The sequence below is a fragment of the Delphinapterus leucas genome, chromosome 20 (assembly GCF_059928025.1).
Source record: "Delphinapterus leucas isolate spDelLeu-1000000601 "Yukka" chromosome 20, BTC_Dleu_Yukka2, whole genome shotgun sequence".
Lineage (NCBI taxonomy): Eukaryota > Metazoa > Chordata > Mammalia > Artiodactyla > Monodontidae > Delphinapterus > Delphinapterus leucas.
In genome coordinates this window covers 43,839,031-43,863,797 of record NC_143148.1, presented here as the reverse complement: position 1 = coordinate 43,863,797, position 24,767 = coordinate 43,839,031, and the positions used below count along the sequence as shown (strand labels likewise).

Below are 24,767 nucleotides of genomic sequence, written 5' to 3'. Positions count from 1 at the left end.
AAGGGAAAAATAAGATTTACCAAGGGTGAATAATTTGACAAAACTAAGCTACAATTAAATAACAAAGGCTTTGTAAGTATCCTGGGGGTACCAAGGTCATAATACCCATAACAACCCAATAGGAAATTCAAGTGAATGGAACTCAGTCTCTTCTGCTCTTTTGAATTCAGAAGCAAGGCCAAAGAAAATAATAGTTAATGAAAATCTTCTTAAGGGATGTACAAAGGAAAAAGTTTTCCTATTTATTACTTGTAATAATACTCATTACAGGGAAACCAGACTATATCTTGAAGCACATACAACATGACTGAATTTAAATACACACACACGGACTTCCCCAGTGGTGCAGTGGTTGAGAATCCCCCTGCCAATGCAGGGGACACGGATTCGATCCCTGGTCCGGAAAGATCCCACATGCCGCGGAGCAACTAAGCCTGTGCGCCACAACTACTGAGCCTGTGCTCTAGAGCCCGTGAGCCACAACTACTGAGCCCATGTGCCACAACTACTGAGGCCACGTGCCACAACTACTGAAGCCCGTGCACCTAGAGCCCATGCTCCATAACAAGAGAAGCCATCACAATGAGAAGCCCGCACACCGCAACGAAGAGTGGCTCTCACTCTGCGCAACCAGGGAAGAGCCCATGCAAAGCAATGAAGACCCAACACAGCCAAAAAAAAAAAAATTACGCACACACGTCATTTACTTTCTATGCCAAGGTTAGCAAAGTAAGAATTTCATTTCTCACTATACTATAATACTTTAATTTGTAATCAGAACTCCAACTGCTATATAGTTACAAAGTTCTGCTTACCTTATTGTTTCTTACATTCTAATACAAACACTTAGAATCACAGCGATTTATCACACTATGAAGATGCTGTGAAAATCCTGTGCCTTTGCAATTTACTTCAGGCAAACTGTTCAAACTACTTTTTAAATCAGTATAGGATGATAAGATGAAACTACAAAATGCTACATTCCTTTTGAATTTTATTAGAAATTACCCACCTTTAATTTAGCCTAGGAAATTTAACTATAGCTTTGAAAATGTTTCAAATTTTTCATGATCACAAGCTGGAGTATGAAAAACAACTGATATTTAGAGATATCAAAAGATTGATAGAAAATGAAAAAAAAACTCCATATATTTAATATCTCCATATTTTCTTACTTACTACATAAAATCGGAGAAGAGGGTGTTTGCAGTGTCAAAGTGGAGCCATCTTTCCTTGTGATATTAACTCGAAAAACCAATCTGGCACGAGTGCTTTTTTTCTTGGAACCAGCAATTCCTATTCTGGCTTCAACATCAGCATTCCTCAATTTCAATATCCCTACGCAGTCCACCCTAATACAGAAAAAATATATTAACTGATATTTTCTGTTGTATAAATAGTACAATATTCTTAATCAAAGAAGTTTTCTTTTTAAAAATAATTTGCTTCCTTGTTAATTTTTGAGTATGTAATATAATTATACGGTTCCAAATTCAAAAAACAGAGAAGGGTAAGTTCTGAATATTCATAACTTCTCATCTTGTCAACTCTTCATTTATAATAATAATGGAAAAAATAGTACAGAAGTAAAATCACTATTTCAAAATCTGAACATAAGTAATGGTTTACAAGAGTTACTTTTGCTTTAAAAAATTAAATTTATCCTCTTTCTTTTTGCACCTAATTCAGATATTAAAATAGAGAAACGGATTTTATTTGAAAAAAATTAGTAACTGTCTCCCCCCCCAAAATGTAACACTGCACAGCCATTAAAACATATGTTATAAATAATATTTAATGTTATGGGAAAATGCTCATGATAAGTGAAGAGCAGGTTACAAAGCAGTGAGTAGAGTATCATCGCAATTTTATCAGAAAAAAGGATGGAAAAATAAATGTCAAAACAGTAATTAGTTCTATTAAGTTGGAAGTTGGCGTTTGAGGGGTATGTTTTTAGCTTTATATTACTACTAAATTTTATTGAGATTTTTATTAATCTGTATTTTCAACTTATAAGGAATAAGTACTATTTTTATAATCAGTAACTCCCTATCTTCCACCATATACATTTATTTTTACAATTTCAAAAGTTAAAAAATAAATAAACCTTCACTAAATATGTTTCAAAATTTCCCTTTTCAAACTATCCTCTCACTAACTTATTCAAAATGGTTTTCAAAAAAAAAAAAACAAAACCTGAAAACCAAGTAGAGAAAAGTCTTTAGCTATCCAATATGGATAATTACAGAACAGGTCTATCCCAGATCAATATTTGCTGCTGTTATGGTTACTGTTAGGATTAAAGGTCCTTAATAAAAGGATTAAGGAAAAAAATTAATTTAAATCGTTTCTAATATATTTCAGGAAATGAAAATGCATAAGATGAAAAATAGGTAGTCCCAGGACAATTTTTTAACATAGGAAAATAGAAACAGAAGGTAAATTTAGACCAGCAATATGCTTTTTCATACCAAGATGGGTCAAGGCACCATGAATGATCTCTGTCAGTTTCTACTGCAAACACTAACAAAAGAGAATTTAGGAAAGCAAATCAAATTGTTTGTAATTTTATTTTTTAATGTTAATATTATTAATTCCAACATATAAGTCTGTATTATTTTCCAAAAAGCCAGCATTCCACCTGGCTTTTATATCCTTGTCTTTCACTATGGAAATTCTCTAGCAAAGGGCAAAAGAGTTCGTTTTCACCCATTACCATTCTGCAATAAACTATTCTTTTTATTTGTTATGTTTAAAACATTTCAGTACAATACTCAATATCTTTTATACATTAGAAACTAAAAAATTTTCCTGCCTACTGCAAAAGTGTAACGAATTAACAAAAACTTTTTTTACTAAGTACTCACGCCAGTGTCATATTGTTGCTCGGATCAAGGCCGACTTCTATAACAGTAGTGCCTTCAATGTCCACTTCTTTGCAGGGAGTTGTATTTCGCCCAGTTACCCTGCAGGCCTGATAAAATCCATGTGGTTTCACTCGACCAGAGTCATTGCCCACAAACACCTGCAACACTACTGGCTCATTATGGCCTTCCAGCTGGAGTGAGACAACAGGGAGCATAAACACTAATCAGCATTTCAAATAATCTAATTGTAAAATCAAACATTTAAGACCAAGTTCTATATTATTATATTTATAACTGGATTACAATAAAGAAATAACAAGTCTTCCAGAAAAACAGAGGTAAAATATTTTCATAAAGGAAAATTGGCTAAATTTTTGCAGAAAACTCTTTTAGTTCTGCAATAATCACATTTTAATTTTAGATGTTTAATGATAAATTATCATTTGTAATTAATTTGTACAACCAGATGAGAATGAATACACAATCCTTTAAGGTATTTATAAATTTACGGACTGCCAAAGCATGTGGGTTACTCAGGATTTACCACCACCACTAATGGAAAATTCACTAAACTGTGCTAGTGGCATCATTATCATCATCATCAAATGAGAGTACATCTACTAAATTTTTACTCTGTTAAAGCTGTTTGAGTAGGAAAGTGTTTGAAGTGCAGCTATATAAATACTAGGGGTATGGAGCTCATTTTCATAGACTAGATACATATATACAACATCACAAAATCCTGGGCCAAAACATTATGGTCTGAAAAACTGCTGGTTCAAACCAGGATCTATGGGTCATTACAGATCTCTAGCAAGCCTTCATAAATTAAATTATAATTTGTATGCTGAAGAATAAATAAATATTTAAAAGAACACTTGGGAACAAATGTTTCCAATGCTGGTTCTTGATAAGGTTTGTAAACATTGAAGCTGCTAATACAGAATGCAGAAAATCACAAAATAACTTGTACAATCCACATCAAAGTGCTTATAAAAAAACTCATATATCTTATCTATCCAAGAATAACTGTATCTCTGTATCTATGGGTATCATCATAATGAGTCAAATAAGCAGCAAATAAGCAGTCTACCCAAATTGTTAGCAGTACCTTAGAACAGTGTCTGGCACATAGAAGGGTACGGTATTTGCTGAATGAGTGAATAAGTAAACTTTTAAGATCAGCCAATTCACTCCTTATCACAGGCAATTAATCTAACTACGTCTGCAGACAAGTATTTAGACAAAGCATAACTTAAAGTCAGAGCAATTAGGTTAAAAATATTTACCAAACTATCAAAATGTCTGGTTAGACAAATATTTATACAAAGCATAACTTAAATTTCTCACTTGCCTGTTACTTGTCCTAAGATTGGGGGACGGAAAAAGGATTGGCGTGGTGAGTAGTAGAGGTGTAGGAATGATACTGTACATGTGATTATTAACAAACCGTATAATGGTCATGAGTAGGCTTCTTGATCCCAAGTTTCTACCATTATTTCTTTCAAGTATAAAACGAAAGGCAGTTCAATTAAATATTGTTCAACTAACACATTTACACAAACTGTATTTATAAGAATCTACCATGTGACTAGCCAAAATTCCTCCCTGTTTAGTATTTTGCAAGGGGTAGGAACACTTGTTAAATAAACATCCCCTACTCCACTTCTTTTGGTTTGTCTTCAAAGAGAAATAGTCTTTTCAATAAGGTATCCCAGGTGCTAAAATTTAAGTGTCCCCTCTTTCTTCTGTTAGTCTAAGTTCTGAAAAGATAAAGACTCAACTGATATCCTGTTTTAAATTTTTTTAATTAATTAATTAATTAATATTTTTTTGGTGGTACGCAGGCCTCTCACTGTTGTGGCCTCTCCCGTTGCGGAGCACAGGCTCCGAACGCGCAGGCTCAGCGGCCATAGCTCAGGGGCCCAGCCGCTCCGCAGCATGTGGGATCTTCCCGGACCACGGCACAAACCCGTGTCCCCTGCATCGGCAGGCGGACTCTCAACCACTGCACCACCAGGGAAGCCCGATATCCTGCTTTTTAAACTGAAGACTTAAGTTACCTATCAACCAATTATTTTCTGAGTTGAGTAGTCCTGATTGCTTTAGCCATCTCAAAAACCTTATTTTCCAAGTCCAAGATAATTTCTACAATATTTCTTTGGACTCACTTTAAAATTTCTTCTTAAATATAAGTTGTGAGAAGAATCTAAAACAGTTGCTACCAATGTCAAATATAAAGGGAAGATAATTCATGATTGCCATATATTTTACTTGTTAGAACACACTTTCATCTCTCCTTTCATTTAAACTAAAATTCAAAGGACATCAGAGTAATAATATTTGGCCTATAATTCAGTCAGACTTTTACTTTAATTTCTAATATATACAGCTATTAGTTTTATTTTAGGCAGCTCTTTTTTGGTTAAAAACAAAATAATAAGTAAAAGTAGATAAAATTCTTCATATATTGCTAACTAAAATAAGTACCTTTACTGTAGGAAAGCCTTGCTGTGTTCTGTCCTTTACTGAGCCACGACTACCCTCAGTTAGGTACCGAGCTCTGTGCTGGGTCTCAGGTTGTACAACTATCTTCAGCTCCTTTCCCTCACTTTTAACAGGATACTGTCCGCACAACATAGGGCTCTTCTTTACTCCAGTTCCTTTTTGGTTTTCCAATGTTCTGAGAAGTCAAAGCACAAAGTGGAAAAAGTATCAAAAAGAGTTTTCTACAAAAGTCATCTAAGATAAAGGAAGAAAGAGAATAGGCAATAACATTAAAAACAACTGATTATCTTACTGACAAAATAAAAGACAGCCTAAGGGACACTACATTCCATAAGTAAAGTATCTTTAAAAATTTTTTAATTAAAGAGAATGTATATATGTATATAACTAAGTCACTCTGCTGTATAGCAGAGATTGGCACAACATTGTAAATCAACTATACTTCAATTAAAAAAAATTGAAAATAAAATTTGGTGGTAAAGTTGGACAGGGATGACAAAGAATGCATATGTGTGGCAGGAGGAAGGAAGACTGAATGCAATAAACCAAGAATAACAGGAAAGACAATAGCTAATGTCACTATAACCTTTCACATTGCACTTCATTCAAAATAAAGTTTAAAAATTACATATATGTGTGTTACATAAAGCTACAAGATTACTATTATTTTCTAATAGGACTTACAAAGCAAAAGAAAAGTGGGGGTAGCACAAAGACACAAACAAACAAAAAAACACAAAAGGCCTTAAAGCAACTGAAGGAACATATACATATTCTTTTGGATATTTTCCTTAGTACATCAAACTGAGAAAATTATACTAAAAAAAAAAAAAATCAGTGATTCAATTTTAATTTGGAAATTAGCTTTACTCTAAACAATCTTTCCCAGAAGTTAAATTTTTCAGAGTATTTTAATTTGTGATTAATTAAATAATTAAAGCCCTCAGCATATAAAAAATTTATAATCTGTGCTTTACAGATAGGCAATCTAACTTATTTTTTTTAATTGGGTTTCTAATGTTTATTTGTATATTATGCATTTGCTATGCAGAATGTATGTTCAAAGAAAAATATTTCAAATGGTGGTTAGGACTTCAGGTCAACACATTTAATCTGAAGTACTGTAAATATGTGATAAAAATAAATAGAAAACAATACTATTAGTTTAAAAATTACCTATGTATATTTAAAAATAGAGTCAGGGCCTATAATGCTTTCTGTACCACTTTCCCAGTCCTAAGTTTACACTCAAATTGAAAATAAAGGAGCCAAGAGATGACTGTGGACAAAATCCTGTCCAAAAGCAAACAGGTCCTAGGAGAAATATTATGACTTCAAACATAGAGGAGCAATGGTGGCTAAGCAGCCTTAAATCTAGCTCTAATGTTTACCTCTTCATTTCTAACCAAGTTGTTGACTCAGTCATCAATAATAAAGAGGGAAAAGGCTATGTTCTCAATGGAATTTTGGATTGGGGTGAATCCATGGCTAGGATGCAGTAAGGTATGCAGTTAGACTGACTGGGTGAGAGGAAGGGTTCTGAAGGGAAGTACTTTGCTCAATCATCTTCATATTCCCTAAACCTTGCACAATTCCTGAAACAAAAGATGCTGAAAAAGTATTTGTTGATGAAGGCAAACTTGTTGATGAAGTCTGACATAATTAAGTCAAAGATTACCTGTGTAAGTAATTTAAAAGGCCCTGGAAGAAGAAATTCTATGAACAAAAGTATCAAGTCAAAGTCAGAACAAAGGGCAATAAATCCTATTTTTTTATCATTCTGGGTAGAAATTCAAATATTTGCACTGAATACAATGTGCAGTACTTTGCATACAAAATTCTATAATGATACTGTTTTATACTCATTTTAAAAAATCAAAGCAAAAATATTCATCTACTTAAGCTATGTAAAAACATTCTCTAAATATGCACTGAAAGGGAGTAAAAGAAAAAACAGCAAAATCTAATAGTTGTATTGATTTATTAGATTATAGGTTATTTATTTTCTTCTATTTTTCTGCATTTTTCAAATGTTTGTAATTAATATCTATTAATTTTATAATAGGAAGGGAACACTTTAGTCTGAAATATAAGGAAAATTTAGCATATCATTAATTTGGCAAGATGTGGCTTTTGTATTCATTTATGCTGGCCAAGCTAACATTTATGAGGGTAAATAGATGATATTGAGTTTTACTATTTCAATAAAACAAAATATTTCACTTGGGATGAAAATTTTAAGTTGATAAAGTATACACATTATGGCTTAAAGAAGAATAGCACATGTAATCAAACAATTTCTGAAATGATACTTTTAAAAGCCCTTAAAACTAACTTTATTCTCTAGGCTTAAATGTAAAAATTGAATACATACATATTTAGATCCCTAGCTGTGTAAAACAATAAAAACATCAACTAATTCTTAGAAAAGCAGTCATTCAAATTACTAATTTTTAATGCATTATGGCTTAAGGAAAAAACAAGAAAATAGCAGCTAATTGTATGGGATTTTACTTCTAAGTGATTATCTAAAAAGAAAATCCACTGTCTTGGAATATTCTATTCAGAACTTAAAATGACACTAATTCCTTTGTGCTACACATCCTTCTGGTTGCCTGTCACAAAAATAATTTTCACTATAAAATGCCTAAAACAGGTTTCACATGCAGGTGACATCATATCTTAATTTCTAGGAATATCTAAAGAGACATTGGCTACTGATTCTCAGGACATTTAGGTGAAGAATTTAAGAAAAATATGTCTAGGAATGTTTAAATACTGAGTAGTTTTTTAAAAATGATTTTGTTTTCTTAATAAACTCTTTCATATAACATTTTATTCATACAAAAATGCTATTTCCATCTTGAAGATCAATAAAAACTGCTGTACTCAACATGTTTGAGGGTACATTTTCTATAATTTAGCATTATATAAATAGAAATTTTATGGCAAAATTTCTTTCATGTTTCTAACATCTTCCTTATTGAAGAACACAGAACTTTAGTTTGAGATCCCCTTAACAACTGTTTTCAAAGGCCTATTTTTCTATATTTATATATGGTTTAATCCTTTCCTTAATATAGTTCTTATAAATTCAAAGTTTAAACTTCTTCTATCATTTTCATATGCTAGTGTCAAATATTTTTCCATTACCTAAGAAGCTGGACATTTCTTCTGCTGCTTGATGAGTTTCTGTTCCATGAATTATTTCATGAGAGATTTTGTCTTGACAAATGTTATTATACTTTCCCTGGGTAACCTCAAATCATTTCTAAGATATATCTATCATACAAAAGCAGAAGCAGAAAAGATGTAGGTCAAGATATCTCTTTAACAGCAACTGCAAATCATGTGTGTTGACTAACTGTAAGTCAAAATTTTATTTGTTCTTCATTCTGAACTTTAACATTTATTTCAGTATAAAAATGAAAATCTCTCTTACGGAACTTAAAAAAGAAAAACACTTTCTCCACAGAAGCCCGAATAAACACATACCTGTATTTAATGATATGAGCCTTTTAAATCTCTGCTACTGCGTTTCAGAGCATTTTCTATAGGTAACAGTTCTACAGATATGTCCTAGAATTGTTGACTCTGCTAATGGCAACACTTTAAGAAAGGGTATATGTTGTTTTCTTTTAGATAATTTCCTAATCTGGACTTTCTAAAAATGAAAAATATGTAAATGTGCATTTTTATTTACTATTATCACCCCAAAGGAGTTTTAAATGAGAGTAGAGAAGAAAGTAGTATAAAATAATCATTACTTAAATGGTAGGTATTACTTTAAAAATATACTGAGAAAATATTTAAGGACAAGTTTAATACACATTAAGAATATTCTCTATAACTCTCAACCAGATTTTTAACTTAAAATATACCAATGATGTAATCAAATAGTGAAACAATCAAAAGCATCTCCATCATATTCTGTGACAGCCTGAAATTGCAGGAGATCCTGGGTCAACTAAAGGACCATACATACCCTGCCACCCAAAAAAGTAATCTCTCAAGATCCAGTGAGTTAAATTCTATCAAACTATGCTGAATATACTGTAGGAAAATCTAATCAAAAGTCTAGAAATTAAATGTTACAATAAAAGTATTAAAGGAATCAGAAAGTTAAAAATAAGTCATAGTATTCTCTACTTCAGAAGTGAATATTCTATAATATAGCTATTGAAACATATTTAGTGAGTGTTGTAAACTGGCAGAGATGAATGAAAACTCAAACAGGCACCATGATCCTGGTTCTATCACCCTTTAGATATATAACCCAGAATCACAGAAAAAAAAAAAAAAGTGATACATTTATTTTTTTAAAAATACTGAATTGGCATAATATATTAAAGAAAAAGCTTAAAATAAATACATGAATCTAAGTTGAGAGTCAAACTATCAATTTAGTTTTTCTTCTTTTCATCAAATAAATGAAAAAAGGGAAATAAAGACTAAAATCTTCACAAAAATGGAAAATGACTGAATCATATGGGGAGACAACATGAAAGGGAATACAAACTAGCTCTCTGTAAATGTTTGTTTTAGCTGGAGTCATTGCATCACTAGTTATTTCTATGAATAAAAATATTTTAAAATTCTTTTAAAGTGTAAGTCCATTTGAAATTAAAAAATTATTTCTAAACAGATTATTTTCATTTTCTACTAAATCTTACCCATACTAAGATAACTATTGGTAAAATCTACTGGTATTTTATTTTCTTCTCTAGTGAAACCTGATAATTTTAAGTCAAAATTTTCATGTTATTTCAATGATAAAACTAGTATCTTTGCTTTAGATGCAAACTTGAGCTGAGCAATTAAGAAAAATGAGGAATGATTTATTTTTTTGTTTTGCATAATGGTGAGAGAACTTTAAAAAAATGTGAATACCAACCCATTTCCTGCTTTTGAGTTGCCTTTGTTGTCCGTGGTAAGCTGAGAAAGCACATAGTGAGGTGCTTTGGCACTGTCGGCATCAAATATATCCATATTAGACTCTTCACAATCTCGTCGTTTGACCCCCGGCCTCTGCTTTGGATTTCGTTTTCGTGATTTACGAGGTACCTCAGTGTTATCATTGTAGGAACTGGTGCTCATGTTACTGAAGTTGGAGGGGGAATCCTCCATCCACATACTGCAGCTCTGCTCAGATTCCAATCCACACCCCTCATCCTGGCAGGACATCCGACTGTTATCCAGCAAGTCCTCAGGTGGTGGTGAGATGTACAAGACTGTGTGCCTCTTCGGTGTTGATGGATGCTGCTGAACTGTGTTACTGGTTAACTGCTTTTCACTTACCCCTCGGTTACTTACCCCCAAGGCTGAGGAGCAGCTCTCCACTTGCATAGCCTTGCTGTCGGTGACTGAGGTAGAATAAATGGTAGGGCTGGAAGAGGTGGTAAAGGAGCTGCAAGCACCGCCCATGGAGGAAGAGGAGGGAGCTGAAGAAGCATCTGCAGTGTACAATTTAAGAGTAAATACACTATACATGTTTTCACCTATGCTGGCTAGCAGTCCCATTGAAAATGTGATTTGTGAACTGATTGTTTTTCCCCAAAATGAATAGTTGGAATTTGGTTAAGTTTTAGAATATAAATGCTTCAAGCAATACAAGGCCTAAAAAATGCAATTTTTAAAAATGCCCAAATAGCATTATTTTACTTGTGTTATAATTGATAGATTTTTAAAAATCTAATTTAATGTTTTAAGCTGTAAAGCAAAAACAAAGCTTTTATTGCCTCAGCTGGATAGTTCCACTGAATTTTAATCATTTAAAATAATAAAAAAAAAACCCCAATATGAAATATATGCTTGTGGTCCACATTCAATGCCAATTAAATAATTCAGTATAGAATTTGAAAAGTGGGACTGTGCTTAGCCACAAAATATTAAAATAAGTTTCTAACCTATGAAGCAGAGAACTACAGGTCATTTTTAATGCAGACACTCCCTGCTTCAGAGGCAAATCCTGGAATAAAAATATGAGAAAATAAATGAGAAAAGAGCTGCTGATTATTCCAGATATCAATTATAAAATGAGAAATAAATAGAAAAAATATATAATCAACTGAATTGGAGGCAAAATGGAACTGGTACCGTCACTACGATTGTTTTAAATCTACAAGAATAAAAGTGAAAAAGGTTTGATTTGGAACATGCTGGGCTGTAGAAGATAAGCAAGTTAACCACTGAGGGTCTCCAGAAGTTGGAAGTGGCAGTTCAAAACCATGATCTCTAAAATAAATAAATCCACCCTTTATCGCAGAATGAAAAACAGAAGAAGGACGTATTATTGGATGGATTTTTCTTATTGGCAATTGGTTACCACTGTCCATTTCTTCTCTCTTTAAAAGGCCTCCTTGATTTTAACTATTAAGGGAATTTCTTCAGATGAGTAACAGTAAATTTTATTGGCTGAAGTCTAACAAAAAAGAGTTAAACAGAAAATAATCTCTGGAGAGAACCAGAATTAGTTCTTATAAAAAGGTTTTTTATAAAACCATTTACCTATTATGCCTAACAAAAAAAGCCAAAAGTAGATCTTTTCAAAATGTGTGGCAACTGGCATAACAACTCATTGAAAAATACTACTACTAAACCCTTAACAACATAATATCAAGAGGCACACTAATAATGTTAAAGTTGGAAGTTATCAGTCCTATACAATTTTATCTTGTATAAGATAAGGAAAGGTTTACAATCATAAACACATACAAAAATGAAAATAGGTAACATGACAGACAACTAAAAATATGTTTAAATCTAAAATTAATTTTTATCTATAGCCATGTATGCTACTGTTTTAAAGTGGTGTAATATGATAAACTTAAAACTGTGATGTGCAGTTATTGGAATTGCAACATCCACATCAATTATATAAAGAGTAAAATGTCAGAATGCCAATGTTTCGATAATCAAAAGCCAAGTGCCAAAGATCTATTTTTAAATTGAAAACATGCACCAAAACACTTAAATCATTTGAAAGAACTAAATGCACCCACAATTTTTCATTGCTGTCAAGGCTGAAGAGCACAGTTATTAATATTAGCCATCAATAATGAAATCTACATAATGCCACATGGAAAGATTTTTCTCAACTACCATGAGTTAAAGCACTTAGAGCATTTAGATGATACCAGTTCCATTTTCCAGTTTGTATCCTTGTCAAATGCAGTAGCTGAAATTGGAAAATTCAGTCACTTTAAACTGCATTCCAATTTAAAGAAAAATTTTTATCAATTTCGTATCATGCATTAATGCAATGTTTTCTTAGTAAATAAATATTTTAAAAGATTTGTAAAAACTACAAAATCTAGATACTAATGTCAGTGACAGTTTAGGAGCTGATTTGTAGCCACTTTGGGTTTAAATAACAAGGTTTCTCCTTATTTTTTGAAAAATATTACAGAATTCATTTTAGAAAAAATAGAGAAGGTATTATGTCTAACATTCCTCCATCTGTTCCAACTATTGGCAAAAAAGAAACTAAACTTTTTGTGTGTATGAGTCTATGTTCATCATTTTCAGAGAAATACAAGTATGCAGCATGCAGTATTTGCAGTGGAACACACAAAGCATGCAGCATGAATTCTGTGAACTTGTATTTCTATAAAGCAGCTTTCCCCCACCCACTCTTTTTGAATCTAAGTACCATGCACATGAGAATGCAGAATATGAACATCTCAGGGATCCCTGTCCATGACAGACGGAAAGTTAGGTGAAATGTAATCATGAACTCAAAAGCAAGTTATATATTTATGAATTTAATATGCAAGCTATAACCTAGCATTGCTCTTTGAAGTATGTGTGATTTTATCTTGCAAATCTTATTTAAAAATCACGGTTATAAAACCCAATTGATATAACTGTACATAAATATCTGTTCTGGGACAGGTATGCCAAACTGTGATCTCATACCCTACATAAAATATTCTAAACATTTTCCTTTGACACCTAACACACATTATGAATATTTTACCTGCAGTTTCCTGGATATACTTACTAAATAAAAAAGTTCATTAGCACAAAACTATAAAGCTGAAAACATAAACTCTGTCAAAAGACAGTAGTATCATTTAATTTAAAAAATTACTTTTTAAAGGTTACCTCAGTTTGATCCTAAATTACAAAGGTTCTACTCATTTTAAGAATACAATGAATATAAGACAAATTTTTTTAAACTATAAAACTCTTTACAATAGTATCATTATCCCTCTGATGATGATGAAAATGGTGTATAAAACGCTTCACATAAGCATGTTACATTCTGGTTAGCAAGACATCACCTAAGTGCATTAATAATGCCAGGTGAGGTGGTGAAGTAATAAGGGATAAGAACTATGGCCCCTAGAGAGTATGGACAACATCTTTCTCATCTTAGACCCTCCTGACACCTAACATACTATGACTTGCATGTAGTAAAAATTCAATTTTTTAATTAAATTGATTTATGAGAAGCCAATATTTGATATGTATGATGAGTTACATTAAAGTTAAACTGGTAAATAAATGTACCAATGTGTTCATAATGGACACATTATCAGGTCAAAAAAAAAAGATTTATACCTTGCTATAATAGCATTAACTTATACAGGGAAGGTTCAGAAGTAGCTTAAGAGTTTAATGGTAACTATTCACTATTTCTACAAAGAATGTGCTAATAACTTTCTTTCTTGAAACATACATAAGCCAAATTACCTACTTGTGTATTAATCTATAAATTCACTAAAAATAACAAATTCTTAATATTATCTATTAAAAAGTAAATGCATAACATAATAGCAAGAACATTTTAGATTTCTAAACAGTAATTTGTCATTTCTAAGCATTCCCAGAAAAGCACAATGAATTCCTGGGAATATTAGAAATGTTCTTAAAATATTTACAAAAACGTTTTAATCTATATATTATTAAATTTCAAGAAATAGCTTAACTGACATTCCATAGAATTAAAATGCTAATGTAATCCTGCCTCCTCTATATATTCCTTTATAAACAAAATATGCTAACTACCCCTCCCATCCCTTTTTGGTTTTGAATGCCCATCTTTATCTGTTAGGAATGTAGAGACTATGTTTAATTGCTGCTTATTAAAATAAAAAACTCCAGCATAAAAATGTTTTAATAATTGCTTTTATTTTCTCACCAAGCAGAATAGTCATAATGTATTCTATTTTATAACCTTATAATTTATTTGTTTTTTAAATCCCTTACCAATCCTTCATAAAGTTGAAAGTTTCTTCCTCTTAAAATTATTTACTCACCTAAGTAATGTGTGAATAAATTTTTATTATTTCTTTTATGAAAAAACTTATCTTTGAACTTAAAAGAATTTTATTTTTTTTTTTACTTTTTAAAGAGTTTTCTTTCTTTCTTTTTTTTTTGATGTGGACCATATTTTAAGTCTTTATTGAATTTGTTACAATATTGCTTCTGTTTTATGTTTGGGGGTTTTTTTGGTCACGAGGCATGTGGGATCTTAGCTCCCGGACCAGGGATCGAACCCGCACCTGCACTGGAAGGCGAAGTCTTAACCACTGGACTGCCAGAAAAGTCCCCAAAAAGAATTTTATTTTTCCATAGCTTTTTCTGTGACCACAGAGAGCACAGCAACACCAAAGAGAAAACTGATAGACCATTTTTATAACTTACTGACAGAAATTTATAATCTCAAAAGAATAATTTTTAAATTTATAAGTGAAGAAAAGCATCACATCTATAGTATTCTATATCTAAACATAAATATTTCAGATTTATTAGATTTATTAATTGGCAGTAGCCAATTACTAGGCCAAATGCCAGTAATGATGGTGAACTTAAACTGTATATTTGGCTTCTTTCAAGAACTGATGTAATCATTAAGGTTCACTATGAATATTCAAAGCACTTGGGATAAAAAGAATAGCAGATAATATCTTCCTGGATATTACAGAATTTGCAAGTACAGTTTACCCTTGAACAACACAGGTTTGAACTGCGTGGGTCCACTTATTCACAATTTTTTTTTAAATAAATACATACTACAGCACTAGGCAACTTGTGGTTGCTTGAATCTGTGGATGCAGAGCCAAGGATAAGGAGGGCTGAGTGCAAAGTAAGTAATACATGGATTTTTGACTGTGCTAAGGGACAGTACCCCTACCACCCTCGACCCCGTGTTGTTCAAGGGTCAACTACATTATTAATTTGATTGGAAAGATGAAAATGGAGTTTTAAATGGTACCACATAGAGAAACCCATGTATAGTTTATATACTGCTTTCTTAAACTGTATTTTAAAATTAAGAACCATTAGTTCTAGATTTGTAAATGAGAAATTATTTAAATTATCATTATCATTTTAGTGCTTTAAATACCATAAAAAAGAGATGATACTTTATGTGGAACTAACTCAACTTTTAATAGAAACCTTTGAAATTAGAAACATTCTTTAAAGTCCTCAAAAGAAACAAATACCTTTCACTGATTTAAAAAAATATGACAGAAACGACATTTAACTAAGCTTCCAAGATAAAAATGTGGTCCCTAGCATTTAAATATGCACTTATATTTTATAACTTCTCAACATCAGTGCAAAATCAGTTGAGTTACCTTAAAAAAGCCGTAAAAATTTGCAAGTGTGCTAAGTGAACCAATAGTGGAACGGAGAGGGAGTAAACTACTGACTGTTCAGAAAATAATAATAAAAATCAACACAGGTCATTTGGAAACAATTTCTGGTCTAAAACCCTTACTGTTCAGTCTCAGTAATTCTTTTTAAGTATATCCATTTTTCTTACTGGTAACAATGACTTCAAATCTAAACATTTGTCTGATAAAAGTCACCAGATACAAGAATATATTTTCAGATCAAAGAAGAAAGATATTGAGAGAAAAAAATTATAAGGCCAACATTCATGTTGCCAAGGGACTGAAAAATCTAGAACACACAAAGTGGCTGCAAACCTGCTTTGTCAACACCTTACATGCCAACCTTCGTTTTCTACTTTTCTTCTTCTTCTTCTTATAATATTAATGTAAAGTTTAAAACTTTACAAAAAAGTTTTAGTTTCAATCAGTATCAATCCACTATTTAGAAACAAAAAAAGAAAGGAAGGAAGGAAGAAAGAAAGAAAGAAAAAAGACTTAAGAAGAAGTCTGAAAACGAGACCGACCTATACCCTGGGTGAGATTGGATGGGTTAAATGTCTCTGGCACTATTTGTCTTCACTATTGACAGACACTGTCACACAACCCACCACACGATGCCTGTCTCTGAATGGCGAAGCTAGAATGCAAGTTAAGTGTATTAATAGAAAAAACAACTAGCATCCCAGCATATAAAATAAGCAATCCAGATTACTTTACCAAAAAACAAAAATAAAAACAAAACAAAAAAACCAAAAAACCAAAATTGTAGGGTTGATCATTTAATTTACATGTTTAAAACAGTTCTAATTTCCCATTTGTACTTTTCCCACCCAACATAGGTTTACATGCTACAATAAGCAATGTTTTAAAACAAACTTTAAAAAATTAAATTATTAACATCCAAATAAATGCATGTGGGTAAATTTCTTATTCAAAATTTTTGTTAACTCATATTCACCAATTTGTTCTCATGTTTACTAATGCAATCTAATCCATAAGCCAGAATGTTCTCTCTAGGTGTTTTTAAACTATGCCCTTACCCAAATCCCTTAAAGAGTATACGACGATATGTTCTGACCAATACACTCAAGCACTAAAAAATATATACATTTTACCAGCAAAAGAGTAGTTTCATTTCTCAGGCCAACTTCCAAACACTTCCTCATCACCCCCCCCCCGCCAAAAAAGTTACTAATTTACACTTTTTAAAAAGATTTTTGGCCATGCCGTGCAACATGGGATCTTAGTTCCCTGACCAGGGATCAAACCCTTGCCCCTGCATTGGAAGTGAGGCATCTTAACAAATGGACCACCAGGGAAGTCCTAATTTACACTTTCAAATTAGATATGTTACTGTGCATAAAACGTTTGATCCTAGAGGCTCTATTTAAAAAAAATAATTAGCACTATTGCTGAAGCTGAAGGGGTTGTTACTGATTTACTAGAGACCATCCTTCTCTCCTTCAGTCCATCAAACTGCCAGTCATAGTTCTAATACTACACAATAATTACCCTCCTGCTTTTAATCTAAATTCTCCTAAAATAATTATTTTTACCTTGTCTGAGTGCCATTAAAAACATTCACAGAGTATTTATTAAAGAATGTTTCCTGAAAAATAAAATGCTTACAAAATTTGTAAGTGTCCTGACACTGAGAGCAATGTTTTAAATATATATTTTATCCTATTCAACCCTAAGTATTTAATCACAGTGTAAAATAGGTACTAGGTACATATTACACAATTTGTTTTTTAAATCCTTTCCTCTTGGAAGACAAAGATGCTTTCTATCATCCAGTGATTTAAGTACTACAGGGTAGCATCAGTCATTGATACTGGGTGGAGACTAAAAAACCCAGAAAGAATCCTCACTCTCAAATAATTTAAACACAAAAGGGAATAACTATACTAGCTGATGACTACATTTATTGTTGTCAAAGACCCCAGGAAGAACAGGGTTTTTTAAACAAAAAGACAGCAATTATACTACTTGAAAGGTAATGTTTACTTTAAGACAAAAAGAGAGATTACCACCACATTAACTTAAGAACTGGAGAGAAAAAACAGTTCTGAGGGATGCTATTTGAAGGTCACTTCAATGCTTTATCATATAATACCTTTTAAAATAGTTTAAATTAAATAATAAAGTCATTCCTATCAACTCTAGTGCAATGTCTTCATATTTCTTCTTTTTCAGAGGTGACCAAAAAAGGGAAAATAGTATTTGTATCATTAAAATCTTCTGATATAATAATTCAGAATGGTTTTACAACTGGATCTGGATTACAGTGTACATTAGATCCAATTGTAGATAAAATGTCTAGACAAAAAACAGAAGTCATAAATTGCTCTACTAGAAGTTTTGATAATTGATCACGCAACTTTATCATTTCATTTTTTAAAAAGTGGGAAGAGAATTCTAGGAAGAATACTTAATCAGTCAACTTTGCAGAATCATCCCTTTGGGAAGTGTCTGTTCTCCCTATGATTCATCATCCTCTAGCAATGCTTCTTTTATTTACAAGGGCTCCTAGTGAGAGTGTCAACATTAAAGAGTTAAGTCAGAAAGGAAATCCCATGGCCCATGTGTTGTCTGATATGCAAAACTTCAAAATGAGGTAAAAAACAGACTGAGAATGGAAAGAAAGAAGCAAAATAAAGCTAAAAAACTTGTTTTTATAAAAATAAGATCTATTTTTTAAAACCTTACTAACAAAAATGAAAGGAGAAATCCATGTGGGCGGGAGGTCAATGTTTACCAAACGATCACTGATTATCAGGCAGTATTAAGTATTTTACATATTTACTTTCATAATAATCTTAAGAAAAAGTTGTTGTTACTGTCTACTTACAGGGGTAATATGAGAAATTTACTGAACTTCCACAAGGTTCTGTCTATATGATAGAAATGATATGATAGCAATCAGATTCAAATTAGGTCTTTATGATTCCAAAGCTCATGCTAATTTTATTATATTTCACATATGGGAAAAGAGAAATAATGTCATAGAAACAGGTGAAGTCTTTTGTTGTATCCTACCCTAATCAATTCCCCTCACTCCAGTCCCAGCTGGAGTGTTTTTATACAACTTTATTACTATTATTTATACAACTAATTATTATAAAACAATTAGTTATGGCAATACTTTTTGCTTATTATCAATCTTATTGGTAGCATAAAAAAGTAAGCCTACTTCTGTGCATTAATTTCTTAATGTGAAATTCTACAAAACACATAAACAAAAAGAGAAATTGTGTCTATTTGATGTATGTAATTTGTCTATGAATGGCTGAGAATCTGTGTGCAGTTTTAAAATGCTATTCTATAGACTCAGGTAATATAAAAATCTGCTTATTCTACCAGAAAATGAAAAAACCACAATATTTATAAAAGTTGCTAAAAATTAGTAAGAGGACCAAAAAAGGTAAACATTTAGGGAATAAACCATTAATAGGCCATGTGTACTTTCTGTCAGTGAAAATGTATAATATGGATAGTCTCCTGAATTGGTAACTGTTTCTGAATTAACCATTATGGCCCAAGTTTGCTGATGCTTTCCATTCTAATAACGCAGATGTTAGTAGTACACATCTATACATACGTACATACACACATATTTCTATATGTATAAATGTATGTATTTAGATTTACTATGTAATTTTAAAAGTCAGAATGAGGAGAAAAGTTTTTAAACATGTTGCTTACTTGGCAACGTGTTTGTAGCTAGGATCTGACTTCCTTCTGGAAGTGGTCCCGTTTTCTAGGAAAAGTAGGAATGACCATATGGAATAACCAAGATCAATTCACACTTCAGCTCACAACATCAATATGTAGGTTACATAGGTGAATTACTTTTCCTGTTAATGGGCTTTGGGTTTAATCTTCGGAATATATACTACATAAATGGCCCAAATTCTGAAATATGTTAACCTAGTTAGCCCAGGAGAGCAGTCAAAGGCAAATTTCCTCCTTAAATTTAGTCAACTCAAGAAAATAAGAATTACATAACTGCAAGTATCTTCTAACACTAGTAAACAAGTTACAATAAATTCAATGGGCTAAGTACTCTGTTACTGTAAATAACTTTTATAAACAATTTATATTCTTCTAGAAATAATATTCCTATTTTTTAGATCCTAAAACTTGCAGAGAAGGAGTATGGCTTTTTCAACTCAATGTCCTACACACTGCCTAGTCCAGGATCTTGTGTTTCCCTAATTGAAGTGACAGAACATTATGCTAAATTCCCTAAAGTACAATGGCAAGGAGAAAAGAACTTAGACCTTAGTGGGAAAGAAGAGAGGTGTCTTGTGCCTGGAAGGATTGAGTTATGATATGATATGACGGATGGATCATATATATATGATATCCATATCCATATCATATGATATGATATGGATCATACGGATCATTTCATGTAAATTGTAAAGTACAATTCCTATCACATAGTAGGAACTCAAAAATGATAGCTTATATTTTCTTCAACTCAATTTTTATATAGTTTTGCTGTTATGGATGGTCTACAAATTTCTATGATTTTAATTTAGGTGATTAAGGTGTCTGAAGTATTGGGATAGCCAAAAAGTTCATTCGGGTTTTTCTTAACATCTTATGGAAAAACCTGAATGAACTTTTTGGCCAAACCAATAAATTAAAGCATAGCTGTTCTTTGATTATAGGACATTATTTAGTTCTCTAGTGTCCCCTCCTATACTGTAAATAGCACACAGTTAAGTTCTTTCAGTACAGAAAATACCTGTTAGGTACTTGCTGTAAGCATAAAATTCAAAGCACTATTTAATAAGTCTCTTCCAACAGAAAAGTTTATTATATGGATCACTTCATGTAAAATTATTAACTTTAATTACAGCCTTTAAAAACTTTTGTATGTGCTTTATTAGTGTATATACCTATACATGTTAAAAACTGCTACCAAGTATTCATGTACTGAGATATTATTTCTAAAGAGGACTAATATATAATTCCTGAAAGTAAAATAACAACTTTATGAAAACAACAAAAGAATTACTAACTAGTTATTCTTAAGATTCTCTGGCTGAATTATAAAACCTATGGTTTGATTAATTCATTGTTTATTTCAAGAATTAGAATTAAAACATTTTAAAGAAACCTGAAAAAATTACCTTAGCAAAATATTTTGATATAAACTAATAAACATGATGCTACATCCCAAGATGAGGACAAACAAATAGAATTTAGGATAGAACAAGAAAATAATTTGATTTCTTAAAATGAATAGTAAAGTTTATTGTTCACTTCTGTGAAAGACTCCCTATTTTAAATAAATTAAGACAATCAGGATAAAACTGTAAACATGTAAGTAGATTTTTTAAAATACTTGATTGGTATGTGAATTATATCTCAATAAAGCTGTTATTTAAGAAAAATATCTGCCATATCTCTTTTCAAAAATCCAAAATTCTAGTGTAACTGTTTTAGTTCTCCTTAATAATACTTCTTATATTTTAGTTCCTTCCAACCTATACTGTAGGATTAAAGAAACAAACAAAAAGAATCCTTTCACAACTTTCATTTCTTCTTGATCAACTCCTTATTTTGCCAGAATTTATCAATTCATGTAGATAGCTTTTTTTTAATAAGTGATAATTTTTAAATTTAATTATTTATTTATTTATTTATTTGGTTCTTTGTTGTGGCGCACTGGCTGCTCTAGTTGCAGTGAGTGGACTCTAGAGTGTGCGGGCTCAGTAGTTGTAGCACGTGGCCTTAGTTGTAGTATGTGCGATCTTAGTTCTCCCACCAGGAATCGAACCCTGGGCCCCCTGCATTGGGAACGAAGAGTCTTAACCACTGGACCACCAGGGAAGTCCCTGGATAACTTTTTTGTGTTAGGAAAATAGTCTCTGTCTTAATTACTAAGAACCTACAATATTCTTCAGAAAGTCTGTACTTCTAAAACTTTTATTCATTTATATATTGAACCTCAAACTCCTAAGAAACTTTCTAGTGGGACAAAAACAGATGCCTTTTAAAAATGGGGAAGAGTACAGATTTCAGACTGTTGATTTCCAACTACACCTCCCAGATTGTGACACTTGGCCCTATGGAGAGGGGAGGAGTTGTAAGGAAGTAAACCTCTCCCCCATTCCCATCTCTGGGTCTTACCAGATAAAAGATGTTATTAATGAGAATATGTAAAAGTGTGAATAGTGTAGAGGCAGAAAAAAGGTTTAAGAGACATTCTTTTTACCCAGTATTCTGGATTGTGGATTAGCAGCATCATGTTTACTCATTCCTTCAGTAATACATAAAGGGAAAAAAGTCTAGATTGGCGAATCTGAGAAACACATTTTTAATAATTAAATAATTTAAAATGTACATGAACACCTATATGCCCAGCCTCTAAATTTTAAAATTTAAATTGATTTAGAATTTGTGAAACACAAACCTTTATGGCAGAACTAGAAGTCTGTTCCCACCAGGCCCTCATACCTGATAGCAGCCAATCCGGCTCCTTCAAAACTCTGAAGAATTAACTACATCAAGAGTCATCATTTTTATGCATTTCATATTTAAACAGCAAATGCTATAGATTAAAAAAAATCATAGAAGTCTAAATTAATGTATCTTTCCCTAAACATCTCGTCTTTTGGCCAGGAAACACTGAATAACTGGTAAGTTACTCCAAATCTCTTTGACATCTATGTCACTAAGGACATTAATATGTCAAATAAAAAAAGCAACTCTAATTATACATACTAACTGATATCCCTACTATAACTATTCTGCAATTTAAACTCTCTTACCTATAATGTTACATGACAAAGACTCTATTCTACCAATAAGACATTAGAATTCTAGAATAAGACTATGTTGGTTAAAAGTAAACGTGTAAAAAAAATTACGAATGACTTGGTTTTAGATCGTAGAAACTTTCTGTGTGTGAATATATGACAATTATCAAGGTCACCTCTTTATTCTCTTCACAATCTTTACAATGTCAATAACTTCTTGATCTAATAAGAATTCATTACTTCAGAATACTTCCTTTGGTTAATTCTTATTTTCATGATTTTTCAACTCAAAGCCTTCATTCAAATTTATCTGGAGAGGATTATGGAGGGAGGGAGGGAAGGAGGGACCTTCAACATTCCATTAGTGACTCAAATTCAAAAACTTTCAATATTTATATATAAAAACTTCTAAAACTGAGTTTGGTATTATTTCAAAGGAAGTGTCGTTCTTTTTCCAAACCTAGCTAACATTTTTTCAGCTTTTAAAAGGAACTGGATCTACTGTCAACAGATGTTAAAAAGCACAGAAGAAACAGACTTTTAGTTCTATACAGATTCAACATGTCTTTAAACAAATCTCAAAAGATACAAAAGAAATCAGTTAGTCAGTTTCTACCTGTGGATTTAAAGTGAAATATTTCATTAAAATTAAAAAATATATATTTTAATATCTGATACTATTTTAAAACTAGATTAAATATTTAAATTCCAGAAGAAATATTCAGTGCATATAAAGTGAAACCAGGTCATCTTAACAATTCAATTACTAAAATGTTCACAATTAAATCCACAGAATCTGTTAGAAAATGTCTGGCAACACATGAACAGTGAGCAGGGCTGGTAAGTTTCTTGGCCATGTTTAAAGTTTTCCTGCCCTCAACCAGGAAGGCTGCATATTGCACTATACGGCTCAGGGGAAAGATTGGTACACAAGGTTAACTGGACTTAGGTTAATGCAAATAAGAAAAGTACCCAAAGTTCTATTATAGTACCAATATCCTCATTTAAATCACAACCTTCCGCTTCACTGTTCTTTTTGAAACAAAAAGAATTTACTGAAAACAATGTTTTGATGGATTTTAAGTACCATTTTAAAAGATGAGAGGTATCATATTAGGCAAGAAACCTCTAATTAGTAGGATAGATTAAACTTCAGAGTATATATATGTAATTTTCTAACTTTTTTAAAACACCAAACACACTTAGTAGTCTATAAACCCAACTAAAAAAAGAATTACAGTTGGGCAATCTAATATTACTGAAAGCATTCTTTATTAATTTATCACTAATCAAGACATTTTTCAATTAGCTTGTCTGTCAATCTTTTAATTCAATCAAAATTTGAACCAATTTTATATAATTATAAAGTGTATGATTTGAGAGCTGATTAAAAATAAACTTGATAAATTTCAAACATTACTTTCCATACTTTTTCACTGATATAAGAAAATGTCTTTATATAAACATTACATTCAAATCTTCCATTTACTTTCAACTGAATTTAAAATAAGTATAAAGTCACATATGTTTTTAAATGTAGGGAAAAGGTTATAGTAACATGCTACAAACAGATAAGACACTTGAGTGCTTGAGTCCTTTTTTCAGATTATACAAAATAAAACATTTTCCCCTTTGAGCAAATTTTTAAAAATAATTGTTTTATAGAGACTCAAATATAATTTTCTACCCATAGCTTGGTATTTATAATAACCTTTTTATGTGCAGTAAACAAAAAAACTTTAAACTTGTTCCCATAGTTAAAGATAAGGTCCATTCTGGGAGATGGCACTAATAGATGTGCCAACATGAAATTTTAAGAAATAACAGTTGTATCAAGAATATTGTATATTGAAAGTTTTTAATGTTAAAAGTATGTAGTTTAAAACAACCTAAAACAAACCCTCAAATCACACTCTTTGATATGAATTTTGCCAGCACTGTTCATGTTGACCAGATAATACTTTTTCTTTTAAAAGTAAAATGAAATG

General features: G+C 31.7%; 1 protein-coding gene across 8 annotated transcripts in view; it reads right to left on the bottom strand.

Moving 5' to 3' along the window:
- The window catches only part of NFAT5 (nuclear factor of activated T cells 5), a 131,860-nt gene that overhangs the window by 34,221 nt on the left and 72,872 nt on the right, over positions 1-24,767 (bottom strand). For 5 of the 8 annotated variants that reach the window (XM_022583313.3, XM_089902380.1, XM_022583314.3 and 2 more), the window contains 4 exons: positions 10,270-10,828; positions 5,358-5,550; positions 2,868-3,058; positions 1,180-1,352 (listed from right to left, as the gene is read on the bottom strand). In XM_022583313.3, the coding sequence (XP_022439021.1) occupies positions 1,180-1,352; positions 2,868-3,058; positions 5,358-5,550; positions 10,270-10,828 (1,116 nt within the window). Of the gene's footprint in view, positions 1-1,179; positions 1,353-2,867; positions 3,059-5,357; positions 5,551-8,528; positions 9,456-10,269; positions 10,829-11,281; positions 24,761-24,767 lie in introns of those variants that run through there. The other 3 variants (XM_089902381.1, XM_089902382.1, XM_022583319.3) reach the window with 3 other exon arrangements.